Source organism: Somniosus microcephalus, chromosome 8 (genome assembly GCF_052327205.1).
Source record: "Somniosus microcephalus isolate GS21.2 chromosome 8, FLI_Smic_1.0, whole genome shotgun sequence".
NCBI classification, from domain to species: domain Eukaryota; kingdom Metazoa; phylum Chordata; class Chondrichthyes; order Squaliformes; family Somniosidae; genus Somniosus; species Somniosus microcephalus.
Genome location: NC_140994.1, coordinates 217,653,000 through 217,677,804, shown reverse-complemented (window position 1 = coordinate 217,677,804; position 24,805 = coordinate 217,653,000). Strand labels below are relative to the sequence as shown.

The 24,805-nt window shown below is 45.8% G+C and overlaps 1 protein-coding gene across 1 annotated transcript in view; it reads right to left on the bottom strand.

Annotated features, from left to right (window-relative positions):
* LOC147114104 (organic cation/carnitine transporter 2-like) overlaps positions 1 to 24,805 on the bottom strand; it is a 176,622-nt gene that overhangs the window by 27,125 nt on the left and 124,692 nt on the right. Inside the window, exons 5-7 of the mRNA XM_085995725.1 lie at positions 22,205 to 22,331; positions 5,559 to 5,659; positions 2,839 to 3,053 (exon numbers count right to left, since the gene is read on the bottom strand). Of these exons, the coding sequence (XP_085851851.1) occupies positions 2,839 to 3,053; positions 5,559 to 5,659; positions 22,205 to 22,331 (443 nt within the window). The remainder of the gene's footprint in view (positions 1 to 2,838; positions 3,054 to 5,558; positions 5,660 to 22,204; positions 22,332 to 24,805) is intronic.

Below are 24,805 nucleotides of genomic sequence, written 5' to 3'. Positions count from 1 at the left end.
CCGGGTTTCCTGCAAGCCCTGCTGGTTTTACCGGCAGGGCCTAATTTGAATGTGAGGCCCGGTTTCCCGCCTGCAGCCAGCCAGCTTGACAGGCAGCGGGCAGGTAGGCCTCAGTTATGAGGGGTCGGTCCGAGGGAAGGATCAGCGGGAAGGGGGTCAGCGATCAGCAGGAGGGGGGGGCGTCGGGATCGATGGGGATTTTGCAATCGAGAGGGGGGAAAGCAATCGGGAGGGGAAAGAGAAAATCGGTGTGGGAGGGGTGTTGCAGGATCAGCAGGGGATCGGCAGGCGATGGGGGGGAGGTCAGGGTTCAGGGAGGTCAGGGATTGGGGAGGTCGGGGATCAGGGAGGTCAGGGATCGGGGAGGTTGGGGATCAGGGAGGTCGGGGATTGGCAAGCAAGTGGGGATTGCAGTCGAGATCGGGGATCAGGGGGAATCGGAGATTGCGGGTTGGCGGGGGGGACGTTGTGGGGGGGGGAACCGGCCATGGATCAGGGCAGGGGGAGTGCTGGAGGATCGGGCTGGCCACCAGAGAATCGTGGCCGGCCTCATTATCATCATTGGGGGGAGGCCTGGGAATGCAATCGGAGGCTTCGTGAGGGGGTCTCTGATCACTGGGGGTGTGTTTGGTAGGGACCCTGGATCCAGGAAATAGGCATAAATCCACTGACCTCCTGGATGCTGCAGTCCCCGCCTCTGTTTAACTGCCGGGTTTCACGAATTGTGTGAAACCTGTCCCCAGGCAGTTAGACACAAAATGTAGCGGAAAATAACGGCTTCCAGCCTCATTAGAATATTTAAATTGAGGTAACGCCCCCCGGGGTGCGGGTTGGTCGTCCCATTCCTGCAAAACCGGAAGTGAGCGGGTTGGAGGCAGGATCAGGTCGGGAATCCCATTTTTAACAATTTAACTGCCCCCATGCTCCAAACCTACCTGTTTTTTGATGGGAAATTTCCAGCCTGACTGTTGGTGTTATAAGTACTTGGCTGGAGTAAGTGAGGCACATTGTATAACAGTGTCTCACCCATGCTGGCCAGGTTACTTTCCCTTCCAACAACAACTTGAATTTATATAGCATCTTTAAAAGAGAAAAAGAAACGTTCCAAGCTGCTTCACAGAGACCTACCCAAAAAATACACACTGAGCTGATGAGGGAGAGATTAGAAAAAAATTGGTCAAACTAGTGAGTTTTAAGGAAGGTCCTAAAGGACGAGAGGCAACAGAAGAGTCAGAGGGGTTTAGGGAACGAATTCCAGGGCGTGGGCCTAAGTGGCTGAAGGCGTAGCTGCCAATGATGGAGTGAAGAGGTGTGGGATGCATAAGAGGCTGTGGCCAGATGAGCAGAGAGGTTGGTGGGAAGGAGGGTTCTAGACCTGGCAAAGGTTACAGAGTTAGGGAACGGTGAGACCATTGAAGGATTTAATTACAAGGATCAGAGTTTTAACTTTGAGGTATTGGAGACTGGGAGCCAATATAGGTCAGCGAGGACAAGGCGATGGGCAATTGAGATGTGGTGTGGTATAGGATACGGGCAGCAATATTTTGGATGAACTGAAGTTTACGGAGGGTATAGGATGGGAAGCTGGCCAGAGCAACAGTGAAGTAATCAAGTCTGGAGGTGACAAGGGCATGGATGAGGGCTTCAGTGGTAGAAGGGCTGAGATAGGGGCAGAGATGGGCAATGTCACAGAGGTGGAAATAACTGGTCTTTGTGATGGAGAAGATATGTGGTCAGAATCTTAGCTTGAGATCTAATAAGTAATCAAGGGTATGAACAGTATAGTTCAGCCTGAAGGAGGAGTATGGAGTCAGTACCCAGGGTATGGCGTCTGTGGCAAGGGTGGAAGATGATGGCTTTGATCTTTTGAATATTTACCTGGAGGAAATTGGGGCTCATCCAAGACTCATTGAATAATAAACAGTTTGACAGTACAGAGGCAGTGGCGAGGTTGAGAATGGTAATGGAGAAGTGAACTGAGTGTCATCCACATACATGTGAAAGCTGACCCCCATGTCTTTGATTGATGTCGATATGGAGCAGCAAGGAGGAGCAGGGGGCCACTGATAAAACCTTGGGGTTTCCCAAGGTTATGCTGTGGGGGTGGAAAGAGAAGCCAATGGTAGAGCTGCTCTGGCTTTGATCGGATAAGTGAGGGAAGTCCCATGAAGTTTGATGACATATGACAGGTGTTGGAGGATCATGGTGTGGTTGGCTCTGTCAAAGGCTGCTAGAGGTTGAGGAGGATGAGGAAGAATAATGCACCATGGTCACACTCACAGTGAATGTCAGACGTGACTTTGGTTAAGGCAGTTTTGGTGTTGTAGCGAGGTAAAAACCTGATTAGACAAATTCAAACATGGAGTTGCAGGAGAGATGGTCACAAATCTGGCAGGCCACAACACATTCAAGGCATTTGATGAGGAAAGAGCGGTTGATGATTGGGTGGTAGTTTGCAAGGGCAGAGAGCTTGATGGTGAGTTTGTTGAGGAAAGGGATAACAATGGTGATTTTGAAGGGGACAGGGACAGTGCCTAGGGAGAAGGAACCATTTACAGTGTCAGCTATAACAAGGGCCAGGAAGCAAAATTAGGTGGTCAGGACTTTTAGTAGCCATGTGTGAATTAATGATTTTCATTGTTGACAGGTGAGGCTTCCCACCAGTAAAATTCTGCCTGATGCATTATACATCTCATGGCAGTGCCTGAACTTCTGCATTGGCACTCTGAAACTCAGTGGAAACCGGAGCACATTGCGTATCTGCACAATTCTCTGCTTTAAAATGTTTGTTAACAAAAGACAGGTGAGTATAATACTAAATGCATTGTAAAAATTTACTTGAAGGTATGAGCTGGATGAAGAACAGGACAACCCCAGCAAAACATAGTATGCCTGAAAGGCTGTACTTGCGGGAAAGTTTCTGGAAAAACATCCAAGCTGCTGTATAGGCCGGAATCTCGGCAGCACCAGAGAAGAAACAGTTCAAATAGTCATCACCATGGAGATTGGGTGTGCTCAAAGACAGGCCAAAGTATCCAATTGCTATAATGATCCTGCAACAAAATGGTAAATTCTTCTTGTAAATTAAAAAAAAAAATTATTCCCCTTTTTCCAATTTTGTTTTGCTGGATTTTCTCTCTCATTCATGTCAGTGTTGTCCGATAGAAATTGCTGACTAGTCACATGTAATTACAAAATAAAAAAAGACGAACACTATTTATGTTAATCAACTCAGGTAAAGGTACAAAAGTTGTTTAAATTTTAAAAATGCGAAACCTGCATGAATTGTTCAACCCTTTTGATGTCAGCCTTGGCTCAGTGGTAGCACTCTCACACTCTGCATCAGCAGGTTGTGAGGAGAAGCCCCACTCCGGAGACGTGAACACATAATCTAGGCTGGCACTTCAGTGCAGTACTGAGGGAGTGCTGCGCTGTCTTTCAGATGAGATGTTAAACCGAGGCCCCATCTGCACTCTCAGGTGGAAATGGATGATCCCACAGGACTACTCAAAGAAGCGCAGGGATTCTCCCGGTGTCCTGCCCAACAGGACACTGGGAGAACTCCCTCAGCTAACACCTTAAATAGATGATCTGGTCATTTAATTCATGACTGCTTGTGAGACCTTGCTGTGTCCAGTTTGGCTGTAGAATTTCCTACATTACAACAGTAATTACACTTCAAAAGCAATTCATTGGCTGTAAAGTGCTTTGGGAAGCCCTGAGGTTGTGAGAGTCTTTCTTTCTTTGGAATTAAAGGGGCAGCGATTGAATGGGTACAAAATTGGCTAAGGGACAGAAAGCAGAGAGTAGTGGTGAACGGCTGTTTTTCAGCAGGGGTGTTCCCAGGGGTCGGTTTTAGGACCACTGCTCTGTTTGATATATATTAATGACCTGGACCTGTGTATATGGAGCATAATTTCAAAGTTTGCAGATGGAACGAAACTCGGAAATGTAGTAAACAGTGAGGAGGATAGTAACAGACTTCAGGAGGACACTGGTGAAATGGGCAGACACATGGCAGATGAAGATTAATGCAGAGAAGTGTGAAGTGATTCATTTTGGGAGGAAGGATGAGGGAGTGGCAATATACACTAAACAGAACAATTTTAAAGGGGGTGCAGGAACAGAACGACCTGGGGGTGTACGTAGGCAAACCCACGACCTCTACCACCTAGAAGGACAAGGGCAGCAGGCACATGGGAACACCACCACCTCCAAGTTCCCCTCCAAGTCACACACTATCCTGATTTGGAAATATACCGTCGTTCCTTCATCGTCCGTTGGTCAAAATCCTGGAATTCCTACCAATGTTTCCTATAAGATGAGCTTTGATCTGCATGGACCCATTAAATTTCTGCACATGTGCAGTATTTACAAAGTAAAGCCGGTGAGTGGCTTGTGCGGGACCTTGCAGATGGCTGCGCATGAGTGTAGCTTAGCGAAAATATTGCTCCCTGCTTAACAGCACTGTGGGAATAACTTTACCACACGGACTGCAACGGTTCAAGAAGGCAAATCACCAGCACATTCTTAAGGGCAATTAGGGATGGGCAATAAATGCTGGCACTGCCAGCAATGCCCACATCCCATGACTGAATATAAAAAAGTCTTTTAAGATGGCAGGACATGTTGAGAAGGCTGTTAGAAAGGCACATGGGATCCTTGGCCTTATAAATAGAGGCATGGAGTACAAAAGCAAGGAAGTCATTCTAAGCCTTTATAAAACATTGGTTAGGCCCCAGCTAGAGTATTGTGGCCAATTCTGGGTACCACACTTTAGGAAGGGATGTCAAGGCCTTAGAGATGGTGCAGAAGAGATTTACTAGAATGATACCAGGGATGAAAGACTTCAGTTACGTGGAGAGACTAGAGAAACTGGGGATGTTCTCCTTACAGCAGAGAAGGTTAAGGGGAGGTGTTCAAAAGGTGACATGCGGAAACATTTTATTATGCAGGGAGTTGCTATGATCTGGATTGCACTGCCTAAAATGGTGGTGGAAGCAGATTCAAAAATAATTTTCAAAAGGGAATTGTATAAATACTTGAAAAAGAAAAAATTGCTAGGCTCTGGGATAGAGCAGGGGAGTGGGACTAATTGGATAGCTCTTTCAAAGAGCCAGCATAGGCACGATGTGATGACTGGCCTCCTTCAGTGCTGTACAATTCTTTCCTTTTTTTCACTTTTTCTTCTATTGTATAAACAGCAATAAGACAGCATTGAGCAGTTGTGCCACTGTCTTCAAATAAAACTGACCTGTGTATACAACTGACCCGCTTCTGAGAGGTAGCACTGCTTCAAAGCTCCTTAGACCATCACTATTATCACTGTGATGTATGATACTGAGTTTTGCAGCATATTTTGGCTTTGGATTGGTGCTGGGGGATCAAGGCAATAACGTGGTTACAGCAAATTCCCTGCCAATCCAATCTGATCTGTAGAAAAATAGACGGAGACTGCAAACCAGCTGTGCAGTATAACTCTAACGGAGTCCTTAAAACAATAGCTCAGATTTATTTGTTAAACATGTTTGAGGGCTTTTCTTAGCTCTAATACTTACCACACTAGGAAGTTTATGATAGTGATGGCTCGGATGTTACGGGTTTTTACCAAGTGAGTAATTGCCAAAGATTTTACATTTTCATCCTTTGTATCTTCGAGCTGGAAGGAAAACAGAGAGGATTCAATATTACTGCAGATTATTAGAAAATATCAGTATTATTATCTATTACTATTAGTTCATATTGTGCATGAATGATCCAGAAAACTTATTTCAAAGGGCCATCATTAGTTCCGTGAATTATTTGGGTAGAGGTTTATAGAAATGTACCATGTACATTGCAAAGATGTCATAGAAAATGTGCCACTTGTGTGTGATATGATCATGCCTTACAGTAGGAAAAATCACAACCCCACTTCTGAATCGGAGCAATTTCTTTTCTCTTCCCCAAAATACCAACAATTCCTGCTTATTGGAAATTGAATTTCAACACTTTTTGAATCCTATGTTTTTTCATGAGGAATATACAATGAGCTGAATATTCTGTGATTCCACATTTAAATTCAAAATAGACTCTGGACAGATCCAAAATCTGAGCGTTGACTAACAGTGTAAACTCCACAAATTCTGAATCAGTGCTTAGAATTCAGCAACTAATTGAAAACAGTGCAGTATAAACTATCACATTGCGGCTTCTTTCTTTCCCCACTCATTGTCGCCTGTTGAGTTGACCCTGTAACACCTGTAGATAAGAAAAGTGGGTCTCAGTATAAATGTAATAAAACCCTATTTTATTGATGCAGGGTCATGTCACAGTTGGTGATTCTGGCTCAGTCCTCAAAGAGGGTTGTTTTTCATACCATATCACTCCTAGTCTGTGCTTGGATAGGTAAAAAGCTTTTGTGGGTTAACAGTATGCTATATAATTTTTTAAATAGAAATTGTAGTGAAATATATATTATAGAACTTCCTTGAAAGCAGTGGGCAGGACGTATTAATATTTTGTGTAGGTTGAGCTCAATAAATTTATCTTTACTAGCATGAAAAAATAGGAATGTTTTGGACAGAATTTACATTTGTTTAAAGTTCTCTGTTTTCTTGATATTTTTGGTACTTACCCATAACTGTATAGAGACAAGAGTGCAATGGTGTGATCAGCGACACAACGACATTAGCATCTGACACTATTACTTTTTAAAATCAGAATGTTTATAAAAATGAGGGAGGGGACACATTGTAAACGTATGTGCCAAGAAAGATATTCAATCTGCTGATTTGCAGTGGTAACAACTTTGCAGCAGTGTTAGATGTGGACTGTTCGAGGCATCAAACTGGCTGAAAAACTCCAAAATACCACTTCCTTATCAAAATGATCTAAATGATATTGAGATAAGTACAAAGCTAAATCTGAAATAAAAACAGAAAATGCTGGAAAGGTCAGGCAGCATCTGTAGAGAGAAACAGCGTTAACGTTTCAGGTTGATGACCCTTCATCAGAACTGGAAGAAGCTGGAGATGGAACAGGTTTTTAAACAAGTGCAGGGGGCAGGGAAAGGGGGAGGGGAGGAAAAAACAAAAGGGAAGGTCTGTGATAGGATGGAAGGCAGGAGTGATAAGAGACAAAAGGGAAAAGGAGATGATAATGGGACAAGTTAAGAAACAAAAGATGACTCTAGATGAAGTGTAAATGGCACTGGCAGAATGAAAGACAGCTGCCATGTGTGAGAGAGAAAAGAAATGGAAAAAAAAAGATAGGGGCAGAGTTTATAGTCTGAAATTGTTGAACTCGATGTTGAGTCCAGAAGGCTGTAAAGTGCCTAATCAAAAGATGAGGTGCTGTTTCTCGAGCTTACGTTGAGCTTCACTGGAACAGTGCAAGAGGCCGAGGACAGTGAGGTCTCAGTGGGAGTGGAGCAGAGAATTAAAGTGACAGGCGACCGGAAGCTCAGGGTCACCCAATCTGCGTTTGGTCTCCCCAATGTCGAGGAGACCGCATCGTGAGCAGCGAATACAGTACCCTGTATACTAAATTGTAAGAAGTACAAGTAAATCACTGTTTCACCTGGAAGGAGTTTTTGGGACCCTGGACAGTGGGAAGGGAGGGCGTAAAAGGGCATATGTTGCATCTCCTGTGCTTGCAATGGGAAGGTGCCGGGCGAAGGGGAAGGATTTTTTCAGTATCTAGTATATTGTAATATTGCAATACCGCAGCCCTGGGAGAAATTATTTGTAAGGATGATTTTGTGAAATTGATTGGAAAATGCATCCTTGGAAACTAATTTCAAACAATTAAATTATAATTATTACTTAAAATAAAAACAGAAAATGCTGGAAATACTCAGCAGGTCAGGCAGCATCTGTGGAGAGAAAAACAGAGTTAACATTTCAGGTAGATAACATTTCGTCAGAACTGGAAAAGTTTAGAGATGTAACAGCTTTTAAGCAAGTACAGAGGCAGGGAAATGGGGAGGGGAGGAAAGAACAAAATTATAATTATTACTTATTGTACTGAGTGAGTATGAAGCTCTGCTGGTAACTTTGTATGAAAGTATGCGAGCAATGCATTATTACGTAAAGCCCCTGAACACTGTGCAGGGCCCATCCTATTCCTGTAGATCACATGCCTTTCAGAAGGCTTGCCTTTTGGAGGCTGACCCAGTTTCTTTTCAATAGCAGCCTTCGCCCTGTACACAGGGCTGCAGCATGTCTCCAGGCATCACACAGCTGCTTGTAATCTTTTACAAAAATTGGTAAGTTACAATGACTGTGTTACACTAGAGGGCTCTGCATAGTTGTGGGCCAGGAGGAGCAGGAGTGCCCCCCACCCCATACAAACCCACCCTGGGATTGGAACACTTTGGGAGCAGACACGCCCCCGGTGTCAGGGATCGGTCCCCCTCCTGGGATCAGGGATTCGACCTACCTGGTCCTGCGGCCTCCTCTGGCGCGTTCGCCGCCCGACTGAAAGCCAAGCCTGTCATTCAGGCTGAGTTCCGGGCGGGGAACCTGTCAATGATGTAAGCCGCATGCTGTTGATTTAAAACTCTGCAGCATGCAGGGAAACCCAGGCTTCCAGGTTTCCCGTCCAAAACATCCCCCGCCCCCGCCTAAGCAACCCGGCCCAGTAAATATCCAACACAAAGTTTCAGGTCGATGTCCTTAAATCAGATCAAAAAATACGTTGTAACTGTTTAGAAGCAGCCTGTGAGTTCGTGAACAATCATCTGGTTAACTAGAGTCTGTGGTCTAGAAATTGGATTGTGCCTCAATTCGGGTGCAATCCAGGTGCAGTGTCCACCGCACGTGCCTAAAGAGGCTAGCAGCAGGACCACGGGAAATTGGTCCAACAGTCTCCTTTCTAAATTAGCAATGAGCTTGTTAAGTATGTGTATTGTATTGAACAATTAACACAAAGACTTAAACGTATAACTCAAACAGGTCTTTACTGGTTGGAGGTAGGGACTATACATAGGTCTTTACTTCATGCCCACAGACGGGAACTGAGGGGGATCAGTACCCACAGAACTATTTATACCCCTATGGCCAGGAGTGGTACTGCGTATCACTACGCCCAACAAGTAGTGCAGTCCTGTCCATAGGTTCAAAGTAGCACACATATTACATACACAACATTCCTCCCTTCCTAGCTTTACAGTCATCTCCCCATTTAACATAACGTAATAACATATATACATATATAACTTCAGGTTTACATAACAGAATAACATAGATACATAGATAACTTCATGTCAAAACAGATCACAGATTCAGTCTCTGCGGAAAACAGTTCACAGATTCAATCTCTGTGGTGTAGTCGGTTCACGTTGCTGGAGTGACTCATTCAATAGTCCTTCCATGGATTTAACAGTTTGAACTTCCGAACTGAATTGGCTCCGTTCGGAGGGACCACGTGTGTGATCTGGTAGAGGTGATAATGGTTCAGATGGGTCATCTTCTGTTTTTACTTTTCCTTTTCTGCTTCTTGGAGACTCTCTGGGCTCCATTGTCAGCTGCCACAGCTGCCAGCTGCATGCGCAGTTCCTCCCTTCTCTTCCTCCTGTTTCCGTCGTAGAGCCAGCTTCTCCCGATGTTCCGTAGACTTTTGGTGCTCCTCCATGATTTCTGCACTTTGGGAGTCGAAGTTACAAGCTGGGCAGGACAGGACATCGTAATATTCGGTGTCGTCCTGAGCTAGACCAGTGAGAGGGTCGTCTATTTCCTCCATACCCAGCTGGACGTTAGCCAGCTCTTGTTCCAAATCCAGACATCTTTCCTGAAGAGACTTCTTCATGTGTACCTCTGCATCCAGCTTTTTCTGGGCTTTCAGCAAGTCGTTTACTAGTGACCTCATTTGTGATTTTAATACTTCAACTTCCTTTGGAGATTGATTGATCGGACTATGCAATCCCTCTACCGGAGCAGCTGTTTCAGCGGTCTGTTGTTCTACGTTGACGTGAGTCAGCGTACTTTTGGCATCCAAGGGCTGCTCTGTTGCAGTCATCTCAGTCTGTGTTGCCACCTCAGCTCTTCCAATAACCTTTGAGAGCTCCGAACCCCTTTCGTTTGAATATTGAAGTTCGTGTTCAAGTTTTTCCCATTTCAGAGTCCTGTCCTTCAGCATATGCAGGAGTTGGCTGACCGTTAACTCCTCTGACATCAGACGTTTTGTGTGCTCCTGCTCCATTTTCTCCATCAGCTGCTTCTGTTGTCTTTCCAGATTCTCCAACTCTATATCAAAGAACTCTTTCGTTGCATTCAACTCTTGCTCAAAACGGCGAAGCATTTGCTCTAATTGCTGTTGTAGTTTGAAATGGAGTTGAGTTCGAGCCCGGTGTCCCTCAGAAATGGGCACATCAGTAGACTTGCCAGACTCAGAATCCACAGTTAAACTATGTTGTTGTTGCTCAGTGGAATTCTGTGCTGAAACTTTGTCTTTTGCACCTGAGTTGGGCTTACCATCATCCGTTCCAGAGTCTGGGTCGACTATCTTCACCGAGTTCTCACTCGTTATTGTTTGTAGGAAATGCCAGTCCATATTCATTTTCCTAATCCACTCCCGTCCTAGTAGTGGAGGACCTCCTTCAGATATCACATATAAGTCCATTATTTGACTGTCTTCGCCCTTGTGGACCACTGCAACCTCTATTTTCCCGATGGGGTACACTCTTTGCCCCGTGTATGTTTTCAATATAATCCCCGTATCCTGTAGGGGAATATGTTGGAATAACTTTCCGTAATCTTTCTTATTTATGACCGTCAATGCCGATCCAGTGTCCAATTCCAGTTTTACTTGGACTCCTTCTATCTGAAGAGTGACCCAAATTGTCTGGAGGTCTGCACCCTTACCAGCGTTGAGTACTCTTAAGCTAGCCAGTTCATTACTGCTAGCGTCTGAATCGGACTCCTGTTCGGTCACCTTGTGTACCTTTGCGTATTTTCCTTGCGGTGACTTCTTGTTGCTGGTCTTCTTCCCTGACCTGCATACTCTAGCTATATGTCCAAGCCTACCACAAGTTCTACATTCTTGGTTTTTAAACCAACACTGGTTCTGATCATGCGTTGTCTTTCCACAACGATAACATTTGCCAGAACTCACACCCAATTTGTGTGCACTGAGCTCCGGTGACCGTAGCTGCATTACTGCCGTGCCTCTCGCTGCGGCTTCGTGTGCTGCTGCCATAGTGACCGCCTTCTCAAGCGTCAGCTCATTCTCCTTGAGCAGTCGCTTTTGTGTATCCTGTTTAAATAAACCACACACAAATTTGTCTCGAAGTGCCTCTGTCAGTCCCGTTCCAAACTGGCAATATTTCGCTAATTTACGCAATTCCAGCAAATAATCAGCATTGCTTTCATGCTGTAGCTGCCTTCTGTCATAAAATTTAAATTGTTCCGCTAGCATCAGCGGCGTGGGGTTTAGATGATCTTTCAGGACAGTAACAATCTCATCGAACGTCTTATCCGCCGGTTCATCTGGTGATAACAGGTGTTTCAATTGCCCGTATGTCTTCGCACCCATTAAATTTAATAATGTTAGTGCTTTATCAGCCTCACGAATTTTATTGGCCTTACAATAATTTTTAACTCGTTCAACATATATGGCCCAATCTTCGATGTCACTATCAAAGTTGCTAATATTCCCGTGTTTAGGCATTGTAGTACTTTATCAGATTTGCAATTTCTCAGATTTTTTTTTTTACTGTTATCCAAGATGGCAGCTTCCCGCTCTTGCCGTCGTCCTCCGCCCACAAAATGGCGGTTTTCCCGCTTCTGCCTTCTTCTCCAGCGGTTTTCCCGTGAAAAATGGCGGCTTTCCCGCGCTTCTCGCTCTCCCCGCCCACTTCAATGGCGGTTTTCCCGCGCTTCTCGTCGCTGACTTTCAGCCCGACTGCGGCTCTTATCTCCTGTGCGATCGCTGGTGCGCCGCCCGCCCGAAACGGTTCTCAGCCCTTATCACCGGTGCGATCGCTGGCCCGCTAAGCGCCTCCCGCTTGAAGCGGCTCCCGGCCTCTGGCTCACCCGCTCGGCGGCTCTTGCTCGCTCCCTCCCAGGCTCTGGCTTACCCGCTCGCGCCCTCCCGGGCTCTGGCTTACCCACGAGGTTATGAAGGCTTCAGGGTCCTAATGCCTGTCGCATCCAGTCGCTGGAAGCTGTCAGGATTTCTGCTGCCCTTCAGTTTTCAGTGGGGTGTTGAGGATTGGAACCTCTCTTCAACGTCCTGTCTTTGGACGAAGCCGCTGTGGAATAACTGCCGCAGGGTTCGAACCGACTCGTCGCCAGTGTTAAGTATGTGTATTGTATTGAACAATTAACACAAAGACTTAAACGTATAACTCAAACAGGTCTTTACTGGTTGGAGGTAGGGACTATACATAGGTCTTTACTTCATGCCCACAGGCGGGAACTGAGGGGGATCAGTACCCACAGTACTATTTATACCCCTATGGCCAGGAGTGGTACTGCGTATCACTACGCCCAACAAGTAGTGCAGTCCTGTCCATAGGTTCAAAGTAGCACACATATTACATACACAACAGAGCTCACCTTACCTACAGCCACCAACTCCATCCTCCTCCCTGACCACTGTCTGAGGCTGAACCAAACTGTTCAAATTTAAAATTCTAATTCTTGTGTACAAATCTCTCCATGGCCTCACCCCTTCCTATCTCTGTTATCTCCTCCAGCCCTACAACCCTCCGAGGTCTTTGCACTCCTCCAATTCTGGGCCCTTATGCAACCCCGATTTCTATCGTGCTACCATTAGTGGCCTGGCCTTCAGCTACCTAGGCACTAAGCACTTGAATTTCCTCCCTAAATATCTCCACCTCACTACCTCCCTCTCCTCCTTTAAGTCACTCCTTCAAACCTATCTCTTTGATCCAGCTTTTGGTCACCTGTCCTAATGTCTCAGTTTCAAATTTTGTCTGATTATGCTCCTGTGAAGTGCCTTCAGGCGTTTTACTATGTTAAAGGCGCTATATAAATGCAAGTTATTGTTGTGTTGTTTCTTTTAGTGATTATCTTGAATTTGTGCTTCCTTATACTGTCCCACCGACCCGTGAAACAATCTTTCACTATTTACCTTATCACACAATTTTTTATAATCTTGGTAACCTCTATCAAATCGCTCCTTAAAATCTTCTCAGTCCTAGTGAGAGAAATTTCTAACTTCTCAAACCTCTTTATAACTGTAACCCCTTGTCACAGTTTTAAGTTGAGCAAGATGACGCAGCGAAGAAGATTAATCTTTGGGTTTTCTTTGTTTTTGTGACTGAACGAGAACAGCACTGTACAAATTCTACCATGCTCTTCCTACTCACTGTCCTGTATGTTTTATCTATTGTGGAATAAAACAGCTTAAATTTCAAACCAACTTTTGCCTCATCTAGTGTTAATTCAGACCACCTTCAGAGAGATTGAAGGAGTAAATGTGCTTAAGACATAGCAATCGAGTTCGGATCACAAGGGAGTTTCATTGTTACACTCCTTGGGCCTAATACTGCACAAGTAGATATATGGCAGTGAGAGTCAACCTCCATAAAGAATAGTAACTCAGACTACTTAAGAGAGTGACTGACCCCACTGAACACAAGAAGGTATCCATGGCAGATGCAGGTTCATAACACCCCTTATTTCTGGTTATATCCTATTGAATCAATGAATGTTTTTCATTGCTTTTATATTCACAAAGCTGAACACAATACACCAACTTGGGAAACTAATGGGACTAAAAGCCGACAAATCCCATGGGCCTGATGAACTACATCCTAGAGTTCTAAAAGATGTGGTTGCAGAGATAGTGGATGCATTGGTTGTGATCTTCCAAAAATTCCCTTGATTCCGAAAAGGTCCCAATGGATTGGAAGGTAGCTAATGCAACCCCGCTGTTCAAGAAAGAAGGGAGAGAGAAAACAGGGAACTAGAGGCCAGTTAGCTTGACATCAGTCATCAGGAAAATGCAGGAGTCCATTATTAAGGAAGGGGTAACAGGGCATTTAGAAAATCATAATGTGATTAGGCAGAGTCAACATTGTTTTATGAAAGGGAAGTCGTGTTTGACAAATTTATTAGAGTTTTTTGAGGATGTAACTAGCAGGGTAGATAAAGGGGAACCAATGGATGTAGTATATTTGGATGTAGTATATTCGATAAGTATTAGAGTCATAACGGCACAGAAGGAGGCCATTCGGCCCATCAAGTCCATGCCAGCTCTCTGTAGAGCAATCCAGTCAGTCCCATTCCCCCGCTCTATCCCCGTAGCCCTGCAAGTTTATTTCCCTCAAGTGCCTATCCAGTCTCACCTTGAAAACATTGAGTGTCTCCGCTTCCACCACTTCTGGCGGCAGCGAATTCTAGGTCCTCACCACTCGCTGCATAAAAAAGTTATTCCTCACATCCCCCCTGTATCTCTTGCTTAAAACCTTAAATCTGTGTCCCCTAGTCATTATAACATCAGCTCGTGGGAACAGCCTTTCCCCATCTACCCTATCCAAACCCATCATAGTCTTGCACACCTCTATCAAATCACCCTTCAACCTCCTTTGCTCTAATGAAAACAAATCCAGCTTCTCCACACCGTCCTTGTAGCTAAGATCCCCCATCCCCGGAACCATTCTGATAAATCTCCTCTGCACCCTCTCAAGGGCCTTCACATCCTTCCTAAAGTGTGGTGACCAGAACTGGATGCAATACTCCAGTTGTGGCCTAACCAGCGCTTTATAAAGGGCTGATAAGGTGCCACTTGATAAGGTGCCACATAAAAGGTTGTTACACAAGGTAAGGGCTCATGGGATTGGAGGTAATGTATTAGCATGGATAGAGGATTGGTTAATGGACAGAAAGCAGAGAGTTGAGATTAACAGGTCATTTTCAGATTGGCAGGTTGTGACTAGTGGGGTGCCGCAAGGATCGGTGCTTGGGCCTCAGCTATTTACAATCTATATTAATGACTTAGATGAAGGGACAGAGTGTAATGTATCCAAGTTTGCTGATGATACAAAGTTAGGTGGGAAAGTAAGCTGTGAGGAGGACACAAAGAACCTGCAAAGTGATATAGGCAGGTTAAGTGAGTGGACACTAAGGTGGCAGATGGAGTATAATGTGGAATCATTCAGCCCATCAAGTCTGTGCCAGATACTTGAAAAAGCTATTCAATTAGTCCCACTCCCCGGCTCTTTCCCAATAGCTTTACAAATTTCTCCTTTTTAAGTATATATCTAATTCCCTTTGGAAAGTTACTATTGAATCTGCTTCCACCACCTTTCCAGGCAGTGCATTCCAGATCATAAAAACTCACTGCATAAAAGCAATCTCATCATTCCACCTCCCAACCCCCCACCACCACCCCACACTCCCCTGGATTTTTTTGCCGATTATCTTAAATCTGTGTCCACTGGTCACTCATGTATAAAGAGGCCATGACATTTGAAGGAGGTTTTCCCAATTTCCTTTTTAACAGTTGATGCTATTTCTCTGGTGTTCCGCTCAAGGTACGGTGGGTGATCGGGAGAGTACCCCACAACCCCCTCCCCCCACCATGGAATTTCATGGCCGTGGTAAATAAGAGTGACCCCAATACAGAACTTTATGGAACATCATTCACCACATCTTTCCAATATCTTTTATCCATACGTATTGTATTCTGTCCTTGAACCATCTCTCTATCCATGTGGATAAATTCCCCTTCATTCCATTTGCCATAAGTCTCTTACATGGTACCTGGTACCTTAACAAATGATTTTAAAATCCATGTAAGCTACATGAACTGTATTTAATTTATTTCTTCAAAGAATTTTCTATGGTAAGTCAAGCACAACTTGGGAATACGATCACCTTAAAGTTCCCCTCCAAGTCTCACACCATCCTGACTTGGATATACATCGCCGTTCCTTCATTGTCGCTTAGTCAAAATCCTGGAGCTCCCTACTTAACAGCACTGTGGAAATATTTTCACCACATGGACTGCAGCTGTTCAAGAAGAAGGCTGACCACTACCTTCTCAAAGACAACTACGGATATGCAGTAAATGCTGGCTTCGCCAGCGACCCCCACATCCCAAGAATGAATTTTTCAAAATATCCTTTAAGAAATATGATTAACTTTTGTTTCTCCAACTGCTTAGTAATTTCATCCTGCATTACAGACTCTGATAGTTTACCAATGGCTAGAGACTAGCCAGCCTATAATTTCCTGAGTTATCCTGACTCCTTTTCTTTTTTTTATTCATTCCTGGGATGTGGGTGTCACTGGCGAGGCCAGCATTTATTGCCCATCCCTAATTGTCCTTGCGAAGGTGGTGGTGAGAAGCCTTCTTGATCTGCTGCAGTCCATGTGGTGAAGGTACTCCCACAGTGCTGTTTGGGAGGGAGTTCCAGGGTTTTGACCCAGCGACGATGAAGGAACAGCGATACTTCCAAGTCAGGATGGTGTGTGACTTGGAGGGGAACTTGGAGGTGGTGGTGTTCCCATGTGCCTGCTGACCTTGTCCTTCTAGGTGGTAGAGGTCTTGGGTTTCTGAAGAGACATGTCACATTTTCCAGTGTGCACTCATCTAGTACAATTTTGTTTTACACAGAATTACGTAAAATTGTAGTGATAACATCCACTGTTTCTTCCCTCGCTTCCCTCAGACATAAAGGGCTCAATTTTGCCAAGCCCAAGGAGGCGGGATTAGAGGCGTGTGTGCTGTTAAAATTGCAAAAACTGGCGGGCAGCTCCGATCCCGCCTCCAGCCCACCTCCGAGCAATTTTCCCAGAATTGGGGCTTGAGACCCCGGGCCGGATTTTCATTGGGCCGTGGAGGCGGGATTGGAGGCGTGTGGGGGGTTAATATCTCAAAATCGGGGGGCACAAACCCATCCCGCCCCCAACCCGCCTCCATGCCAGTTTCAAAGGAGGCAGATATCCGACCTGTGCTGGGAGCCGCCTCCCCGAGGCGGGAAGGGGATTAGTGCCAATTAACTGCCTGTTAACAGGTAGTTAACAGGCAGTTTTTAGCCTAATCCCTATTTTTATTGCTGAAGTGTGGGATTCCCAACGGCTCCAAACCACGCCAAGTTAACGAGGCGGGCCGTCGGGCTGAAGTGCTTGGAGGGTTCGAGATGTCCGGTGTTCAGGTGAGTAATGGGTGCATGAGTGCAAAGGTAACTGTGTTTGGTGTGTTTAAAATGTTGAAAGAAGTTTTACTTACATTTACTTACCTTTACAGCCTTCCTTCCTTCAGGTCTTGGGAGTCCCTCATCTCACCGGCACAGAAAGCAGACTGGCCGTGAGCTGTCAAAATCTGCAGCATTCAGCTTTCTGTTCCGGAGAGGTCTCTAAATCAGCCTGAGAGGAAGGAATTAACTTGGAGTACAGATTGTCAGTGTTTGACAGCTTCAAACAGCTGTCAAATGTTGATATTTCATCTGTCAAAAGCTTTAGACAGATGAAATGTCAATCTGTGACGTCACCTGTTGCCTGGTGGCCCTTAATTGGCCTGCTAACCAGGTCAATCAAGTGAAAATCGCGTGGGTTGGCCACAACTCGATGGAGGCGGGACTACAACCCCGAAAGTTGTAGTCTCGCCTCTTACACGCCTCCTCAATGAAAATCCAGCCCCCCATTTCCATCCCGCCTCCAAGAGGCGGGATAGGCCCTTAAGGCCCTTAGAACCTGTTAAGTGCCTCTATAATCACATTTTGAGAGGCTTTTCTGAATTTAACACTTTTCCCCCATGCTGCACGTCTCCTCTGGAACACGTCAGTTAATCCTGGCGGCCTCACAAGTGGATTGCTTACTAACAGCTGCAGCTCCACCATTAAAAAGGAGTTTTCACCAATCATCATTTGCAGGTGGCAGAACTTTGTTGTCTCAGGTCTGGGGGAATTTTTAGCAGGCCTACTCATTGTTTTGGAAGTTTGGAGCCTGACACCCATCTCCAGCGTGACCTCTTGCGAAACCCCTCTCGCCACCTTGGCTGAGCGCTTCCTCAACTGAGGTATATACAAGAAGAATGGAAACCATTTATTTCCTTTCCTCGCTGGTCCTGTGGGGGAGTAAAGAAAAGAGTTAGACATGTGAGATAAACGTTGCATGCACATTGAATTGTGCAGATGATCATAAGTCAATCTGTTAGAGCATCAGAATCAAAATTAGTCACTCATGCAATGTCAATGAGAGATGAAAAACTATTCTGTCACCAGTTTGCTCTGATGCGCCCGTCTGTCCGTCCCCCACTTGCGCATCCTCCTCCACTCCCATGATCTCCAGGGCCGCCTCTTCCGCAGTGGTGAGCTGGGCTATTGGTTGTGGCCCTCCTCCTCTCCCTCTTATTGTGGGCTCACTTTTCCTGCAATGAGGGACACAAGTGGAGTTTGAGTGAGAATGAAGGACTGAGTGTAGAGTGTAGCATAGATGCTTAGAAGGACACAAAGACGGAGTGAGGTGCCAAGACCAAGGGCCGTCCCTGTGTGTTGTAAGTTGTTGTCATTGCATCACAGTGATAGGGATTGTAAGGGCTGCATAGTCAAATAGTTAAGTGAATGTGAACATACAGAGAGAAGGAATGTGTAAGGGATGTAAGGGTGAAGTGGGATGTGGAGGAGGAGGTTGACAAAACAGAGTGCTGGTGATGAGAGGTGATGAGCGGGCACCGACCCCGCTCCCAACCCGCCTCCGTGCCATCTTCCCGGGAGGCGGGTCCTCGACTCGCGCAGGGACCCGTCTCCTCGAGGCGGGAAGGTGATTATAGCCAATTAACTGCCTGTTAACAGGTAGTTTTGAGGCTTATCCCCATTTTACCCCTGCAAGTGTGGGCTTCCCAACGGCTGTGAACCTCACCTGGGGCAGCAAGGCGAGCAGTGGGTCTGCAGGGGTGAGAAGGATCGAAAAGTCCACTATGGAGGTGAGTGATGGGTGCAAGTGTGGAGAGGTAAGTATGAGAGGTGAGTGTAAAGTGTTGGAAAAAGTTTTCTTACCTTTGCTTCTTCCTGCAGGCTTCAACCCTTGGGAATCCGGAGGTGCCTCATCTCAACGGCAGAGATGACAGAATGGCTACTGCGTTCTCAGATGATTTCTGCTGAGGGAAGAGGTTTTGGTGTGCCTTCAGTGCAAGGGCTCACCTTAGAACAGAGATTGTCAGTGTTTGACAGCTTTTCAAAGCTGTCAATCGCTAACAATTCATCTGTCAAAAAGTATTCGACAGATGAAACATCATACACTGACGTCCTCTGTCACCGGCTTTCCCTTATTGGCCGGTAAGCCCGCAGGGCAGACTTAACAAGGTCAATCAAGGGAAAATAGTGTGGGTTGGCCAGACGTCATTGGGGGCAGGACTGAAACCCGACAACCAGCAGCCCCGCCCCAAGGTGCCCCCATTGAAAAAATCCAGCCCAAAATGTTTATTTATTATCTTTGTCATTCCCTTAGTCTTCTTTGGAAGCAAAATTTGGATCTGTAGAACCTATTTTTTGGGCACTATGAGTGGCAGTAGAGCTCCAAAATGGTGTCCACAGCACACATGCACACTTGAGGGGTTAATCACGCAGGACACCATATTGGTGAGGGTGTTAGCAAGCGCGCAGTGAAATTCCCGCCGGAATTATGCATAACAGGCATATCATGTCGTCAATCAATGTGCAACGCTGATTTGACACCAGCACTGCCATTTTGAAGCTCAACGCTCCAGCTAATGCCTTCTCTTAACCTCGCTCAGCTGAACATGCATTCTGCAGCAGGAAAGACCTCACACCAGCGCTATTTAAAGGGATCATCAACTGTTTGCAGGTTATTTGCTGGTTGATTTGTTCTGGTTCTTGCTACATTTCTACAAGTGTTTGGTGCTTTCTATAGTTGTTTAAAGTTGCAAAAGTCCACAGGGAGTGGTGTGGCAGGTGCTGAAGGACTTTTTCCTAACTTCAAGCTACTGCACAAATACATGGATGCACTAATAGGAAATACCCCTTGGAATACAGCGTAACAGAAGGCTTTCGATAAGGTCCCGCATAAGAGATTAGCGTGTAAAGTTAAGGCACATGGGATTGGGGGCAAGGTACTGACTTGGATAAAGAACTGGTTGGCAGACAGGAAGCAAAGAGTTGGAATAAACGGCTCTTTTTCCAAGTGGCAGGCAGTGACTAGTGGGGTACCGCAGGGATCGGTCCTAGGACCCCAGCTATTCACAATATATATAAATGATCAAGATGAGGGAACTAGATGGAATAGCTCCAAGTTTGCAGACGACACAAAGCTGGGTGGGCGTGTGTGCTGTAAGGAGGATGCCGAGAAACTCCAGTATGATTTGAACAGGTTGGGTGATTGGGCAGAAGCATGGCAGATGCAGTATAATGTGGATAAATGTGAGGTTATCCACTTTGGTGGCAAAAACAGGAAGGCAGATTATTATCTGAACGGCAATAGATTGGGAGAAGGGGAAGTGCAACGAAACCTGGGTGTCCTTGTGCACCAGTCACTGAAGGTAAGCATGCAGGTGCAGCAGGCAGTTAAGAAGGCAAATGGTATGTTGGCCTTCGTAGCGAGAGGGTTCGAGTACAAGAACAAGGATGTCTTGCTGCAGTTGTACAGGGCCTTGGTGAGACCACACCTTGAATATTGTGTGCAGTTTTGGTTGCCTTATCTGAGGAAGGATATTCTTGCCATGGAGGGAGTGCAGCGAAAATTCACCAGACTGATACCTGGGATGGCAGGAATGACGTATGAGGAGAGATTGGGTCGATTGGGCTTATACTCACTGGAGTTTAGAAGAATGAGAGGGGATCTCATTGAAACTTATAAAATTCTAACAGGACTGGACAAACTGGATGCAGGAAGGATGTTCCCGATGGCCGGGGAGTCCAGAACCAGGGGTCACAGTCTAAGGATAAGGGGTAAGCCATTTAGGACAGAGATGAGGAGGAATTTCTTCACCCAGAGAGTGGTGAACCTGTGGAATTCTCTACCACAGAAGGCAGTGGAGGCCAATTCATTAAATATATTCAAGAAGGAGTTGGATATATTTCTTAAGGCTAAAGGGATCAAGGGATATGGGGAGAAGGCAGGGACAGGGTACTGAGTTTGGATGATCAGCTACGATCTCATTGAATGGCGCAGCAGGCGCGAGGGGCCGAATGCCTACTCCTGCTCCTAGCTTCTATGTTTCTAACTTGTTGGTGTGCTGCCTGCATTGCATTGAATGGACGCAGGTTAATCGCTCATCGCGATCCCCGCGCCCATTTTTGGGGATTATTGAATTTATCCCCCCATGTCTCTTAATAAATCGACCCTTACCTTGACTATTCTCTTACAGAGAGCCTACAGAAAGCCTTTATACTGGTGAAAACTGTGCTACCTAATCTCTGCATGGGGAGTGTGTCGAATATTAGATGCAATCTCTGAACAGTTAGAATATGTGCAGCATCCCTAGGATCCAACTAGAATTCCCATTCTAGTGGTTTTCAGATTACACTCACCTCTTTTGGACGTGGCACTTGTGGGTTAATGAAGTCCACCAGACTCAAAAGCTGGACATTTCTATTTCTTCACTATCACGAACAGTGCAGCTTGTTCCCATACTTTACCTGGTGTAAATTTCACTAATATCATGGATATTGAGGAAAAAGTCACAAGAAAATTGCAAGAATTCAAGAGGGAGGAAAGCATAGCGTAAACAAAGAACCTAACCATCACCTGGTGGTGCTCTAATGCAGTGCATGTCTTTATGAACTGATGGAACAGTGCAAACGTGACCTCATCCCTAAATCCTTATAAATTAAGAAAAGGCTCCGCACCGGCTCAATTATTTTATCCAGTGAGTAATTAAGACATACAGTTCATGTTTGACCTCTTGTTTGTGCAGTTGGTGACACTACAGTTGTCCTAAGAACCCCACGGAAGCAAAAACAAATCAGCCAGGATTCTCATGCCTAATTGCTATGTGGAGAATCCTGCTGGAATGTGCATGTGTGTCTGCTTTTGGGCGGAGACGGAATTGGGCTTGACTGTGAGATCCTTGATGGTCCAATAACCTGATAGCACTCACTATCTGGGCTCATATATGAAGAAATAGTCACTTGGACAAGGAGGTGACTGACACCTGTGGAACCATATCATAGCAGAGAGTCAACACTTTCAGGACAGAAGGGAGATGAGAAACATTTGCAAGGATAAGAACAGGTCTGTATTAAAGAGCAAAATGACCACACAGGAAACAAAACAATATTGTGTGCCAGTACCTCAAGGTCAGTGAAGATCACTGCTGGTGGAGTGACACCATTTTTCTTTGCAATGAGTCGGATTATTGCTTCAGCCTCCTGTGTCCTTCCCTTTAACAGCAGCCAGCGTGGAGATTCAGGAATAAACCTGGGATTAAAAGTGTTATTTTAAGAAAAGAGCACTAAAGTCGCATAAAGGACTTGTGAAGTTACTATTAATATTAAGATACTCTTTATGAACACATATTAGCATGTAATTGTATTCAAATTTAGGAGTGGATTCAGAAACGACAATGGCACTGGATGGTGTGAACAGTGTTTAATATGGATTTTGATCGGCTTACAGAAATGCTCAGATCATGTGCACCATTGGCAAAGATATGCAAGGTTTGGACACTCTCTCACTGTGACACTGTGTGCGGTGCAGGAAGACCTGAAGAGGAACAGCAAACGGGGGTGAAGAGGGGAATGGGATGATTGATGGCTGGGTAAATAAACAGAATCAGCTAATGGAGAAGGAAGAAATAGATGATGACAATAATGATAAACCCGTCTCCATTGATAAAATCGCGGCCTAAGTCTGCCTCCTGATATGTGAATTGCTAACCACTTCAACCTTACCTTCTTGACACTGGTGGCCAATATTGACTCAGTAAAACACACTTTCCATATTTTCTGTGCTTTAACTTGCAGTTTTCCAATAGTTAGATTTATATTATAGGTCACTTGTGCTGAGTGTCTTATAGTTATGAAGAAGCTAATTTCCTCCTTATTGAAGTTCTAAACTGTGATTAACATCTCTCTGCCTCAGTATCGTGCTGTTAGAGTCCATCCCAGCATAGAGGGATGAAAGCATTTCCTGGTTCTAAGGGCACTGAGTGAGATGACTTTGGAGTTGTTGAAATGCACTTGCTAATGGGCATAATCCCACAGCTCAAAAATGTTATATCTTGGTACAAAATGGCAAAAAATAATTGACAACCTCACTCTGAAGTACCATAATGGTGACTGGTATAGAAATGGAAATGTTATACTGGAACAGCCCATGGTGCTCTTCTGAGGGAGGGGTTAAGGAATATTGGTGGAGCAAATTAGAGGGAGCTTGATGGAAGAGCATAGATGGAGCTTTACTCTGCTGGTAACCGTGCCATACTTGATTTGTGCGGCCTTTAATGCTGAGACTGGGTGGGGACTGTACCGCCCAGGCAGCGAAGGTGAAAATGACCCTTACTGAATGTCCAGCCTCTCATCACAATCAAGGAGATGTTATGACATCTCTTTAATACACTGCCAATGCTGATCCCCATCCCTACCCTCATCCAAGAAGGACTCTCATTTTCTTCATCTTGGTCAGAATCAGGTCAGAATCAGTCCCAGAAGTTAACGGCAATAAAAGGTCCTAATCTACTGATTGAATAGGCTAAGGTTCTGATGCGCTATCAATTACTCATAAAAGACTGAGAGTTAAGAGAGTAACTAAAGGCTTTTATTAGCAAAGAACAGAGCATGCCTCTCGTGGTTGACTGGGTTCCAAGAAGGCAGGGGGCTGCAGGTCAATCACCTTTATACCTGGGCCTGTGTGGGTGGAGCCAGCCGAGACATGTTGAGGCATGCATAGGTACAACAGTGTGTAACAACAACAACAACAAGAACAACAACAACAGTGGTTTACCACATTCACCCCTTGTTTAAAATTGAGTCCGGCGGGGTGAAGTGTACTAAAGGTTCGTGTAAGTAAGTCTATCAGGTGGCCTTGTATGCCGTCCTGATCGTCGTGGTGGCGGCGGTGATGGTGCAGCATCCAACGTTGAGTCTGGCGTCTCATTGAGTGGTTGGGTGGTCAATGACGGGTCCTGGGGCTGCGGCATGCCGTCTAGCGGGGTTGGGCTGTGGGTAGTGGTGGATGGCAATGGTAGTGTTTCAGGGGCACCCAAAGGTGCGAGATCTCGTGTGGGGGCTGTGTCCTCCCGCCCGTCCGGGTACGCTACGTAAGCATACTGGGGGTAGGCGTGGGTAGTGGTGGATGGCGAGGGGGGTGTTTCGGGAGCACCCGAAGGTGCGAGGTCTCGTATGGAGACTGTGTCCTCCCGCCCGTCCGGGTACACCACGTAAGCATACTGAGGGTTGGCATGGAGGAGGCTCACCCTCTCGACCAGGGGGTCCGTCTTATGGGACCTCACGTGCTTCCGCAGTAGGACGGGTCCTGGAGAAGTCAGCCATGTCGGTAACGAGGTCCCCGATGTGGACTTCCTGGGGAAGGAGAACATTCTCTCGTGAGGGGTAGCATTGGTGGCTGTACAGAGCAGTGACCGAATGGAATGGAGCGCCGCAGGGAGGACTTCCTGCCAGCGAGAGGTCGGGAGGCCCTTAGATTTCAAGTTTAAAAGGACTGCCTTCCAGACCGTCGCATTCTCCCTTTCCACCTGGCCATTCCCCCGGGGGTTGTAGCTGGTGGTCCTGCTTGTAGCGATACCTCTCGAGAGCAGGTACTGCCAGAGTTCGTCGCTCATAAAGGATGAGCCCCTGTCGCTATGAATATAGCTAGGGAAACCGAACAAGGCGAAGAGGTCATTCAGACATTTAATGACTGTGGTACTGGTCATGTCTGAGCAAGGGATGGCA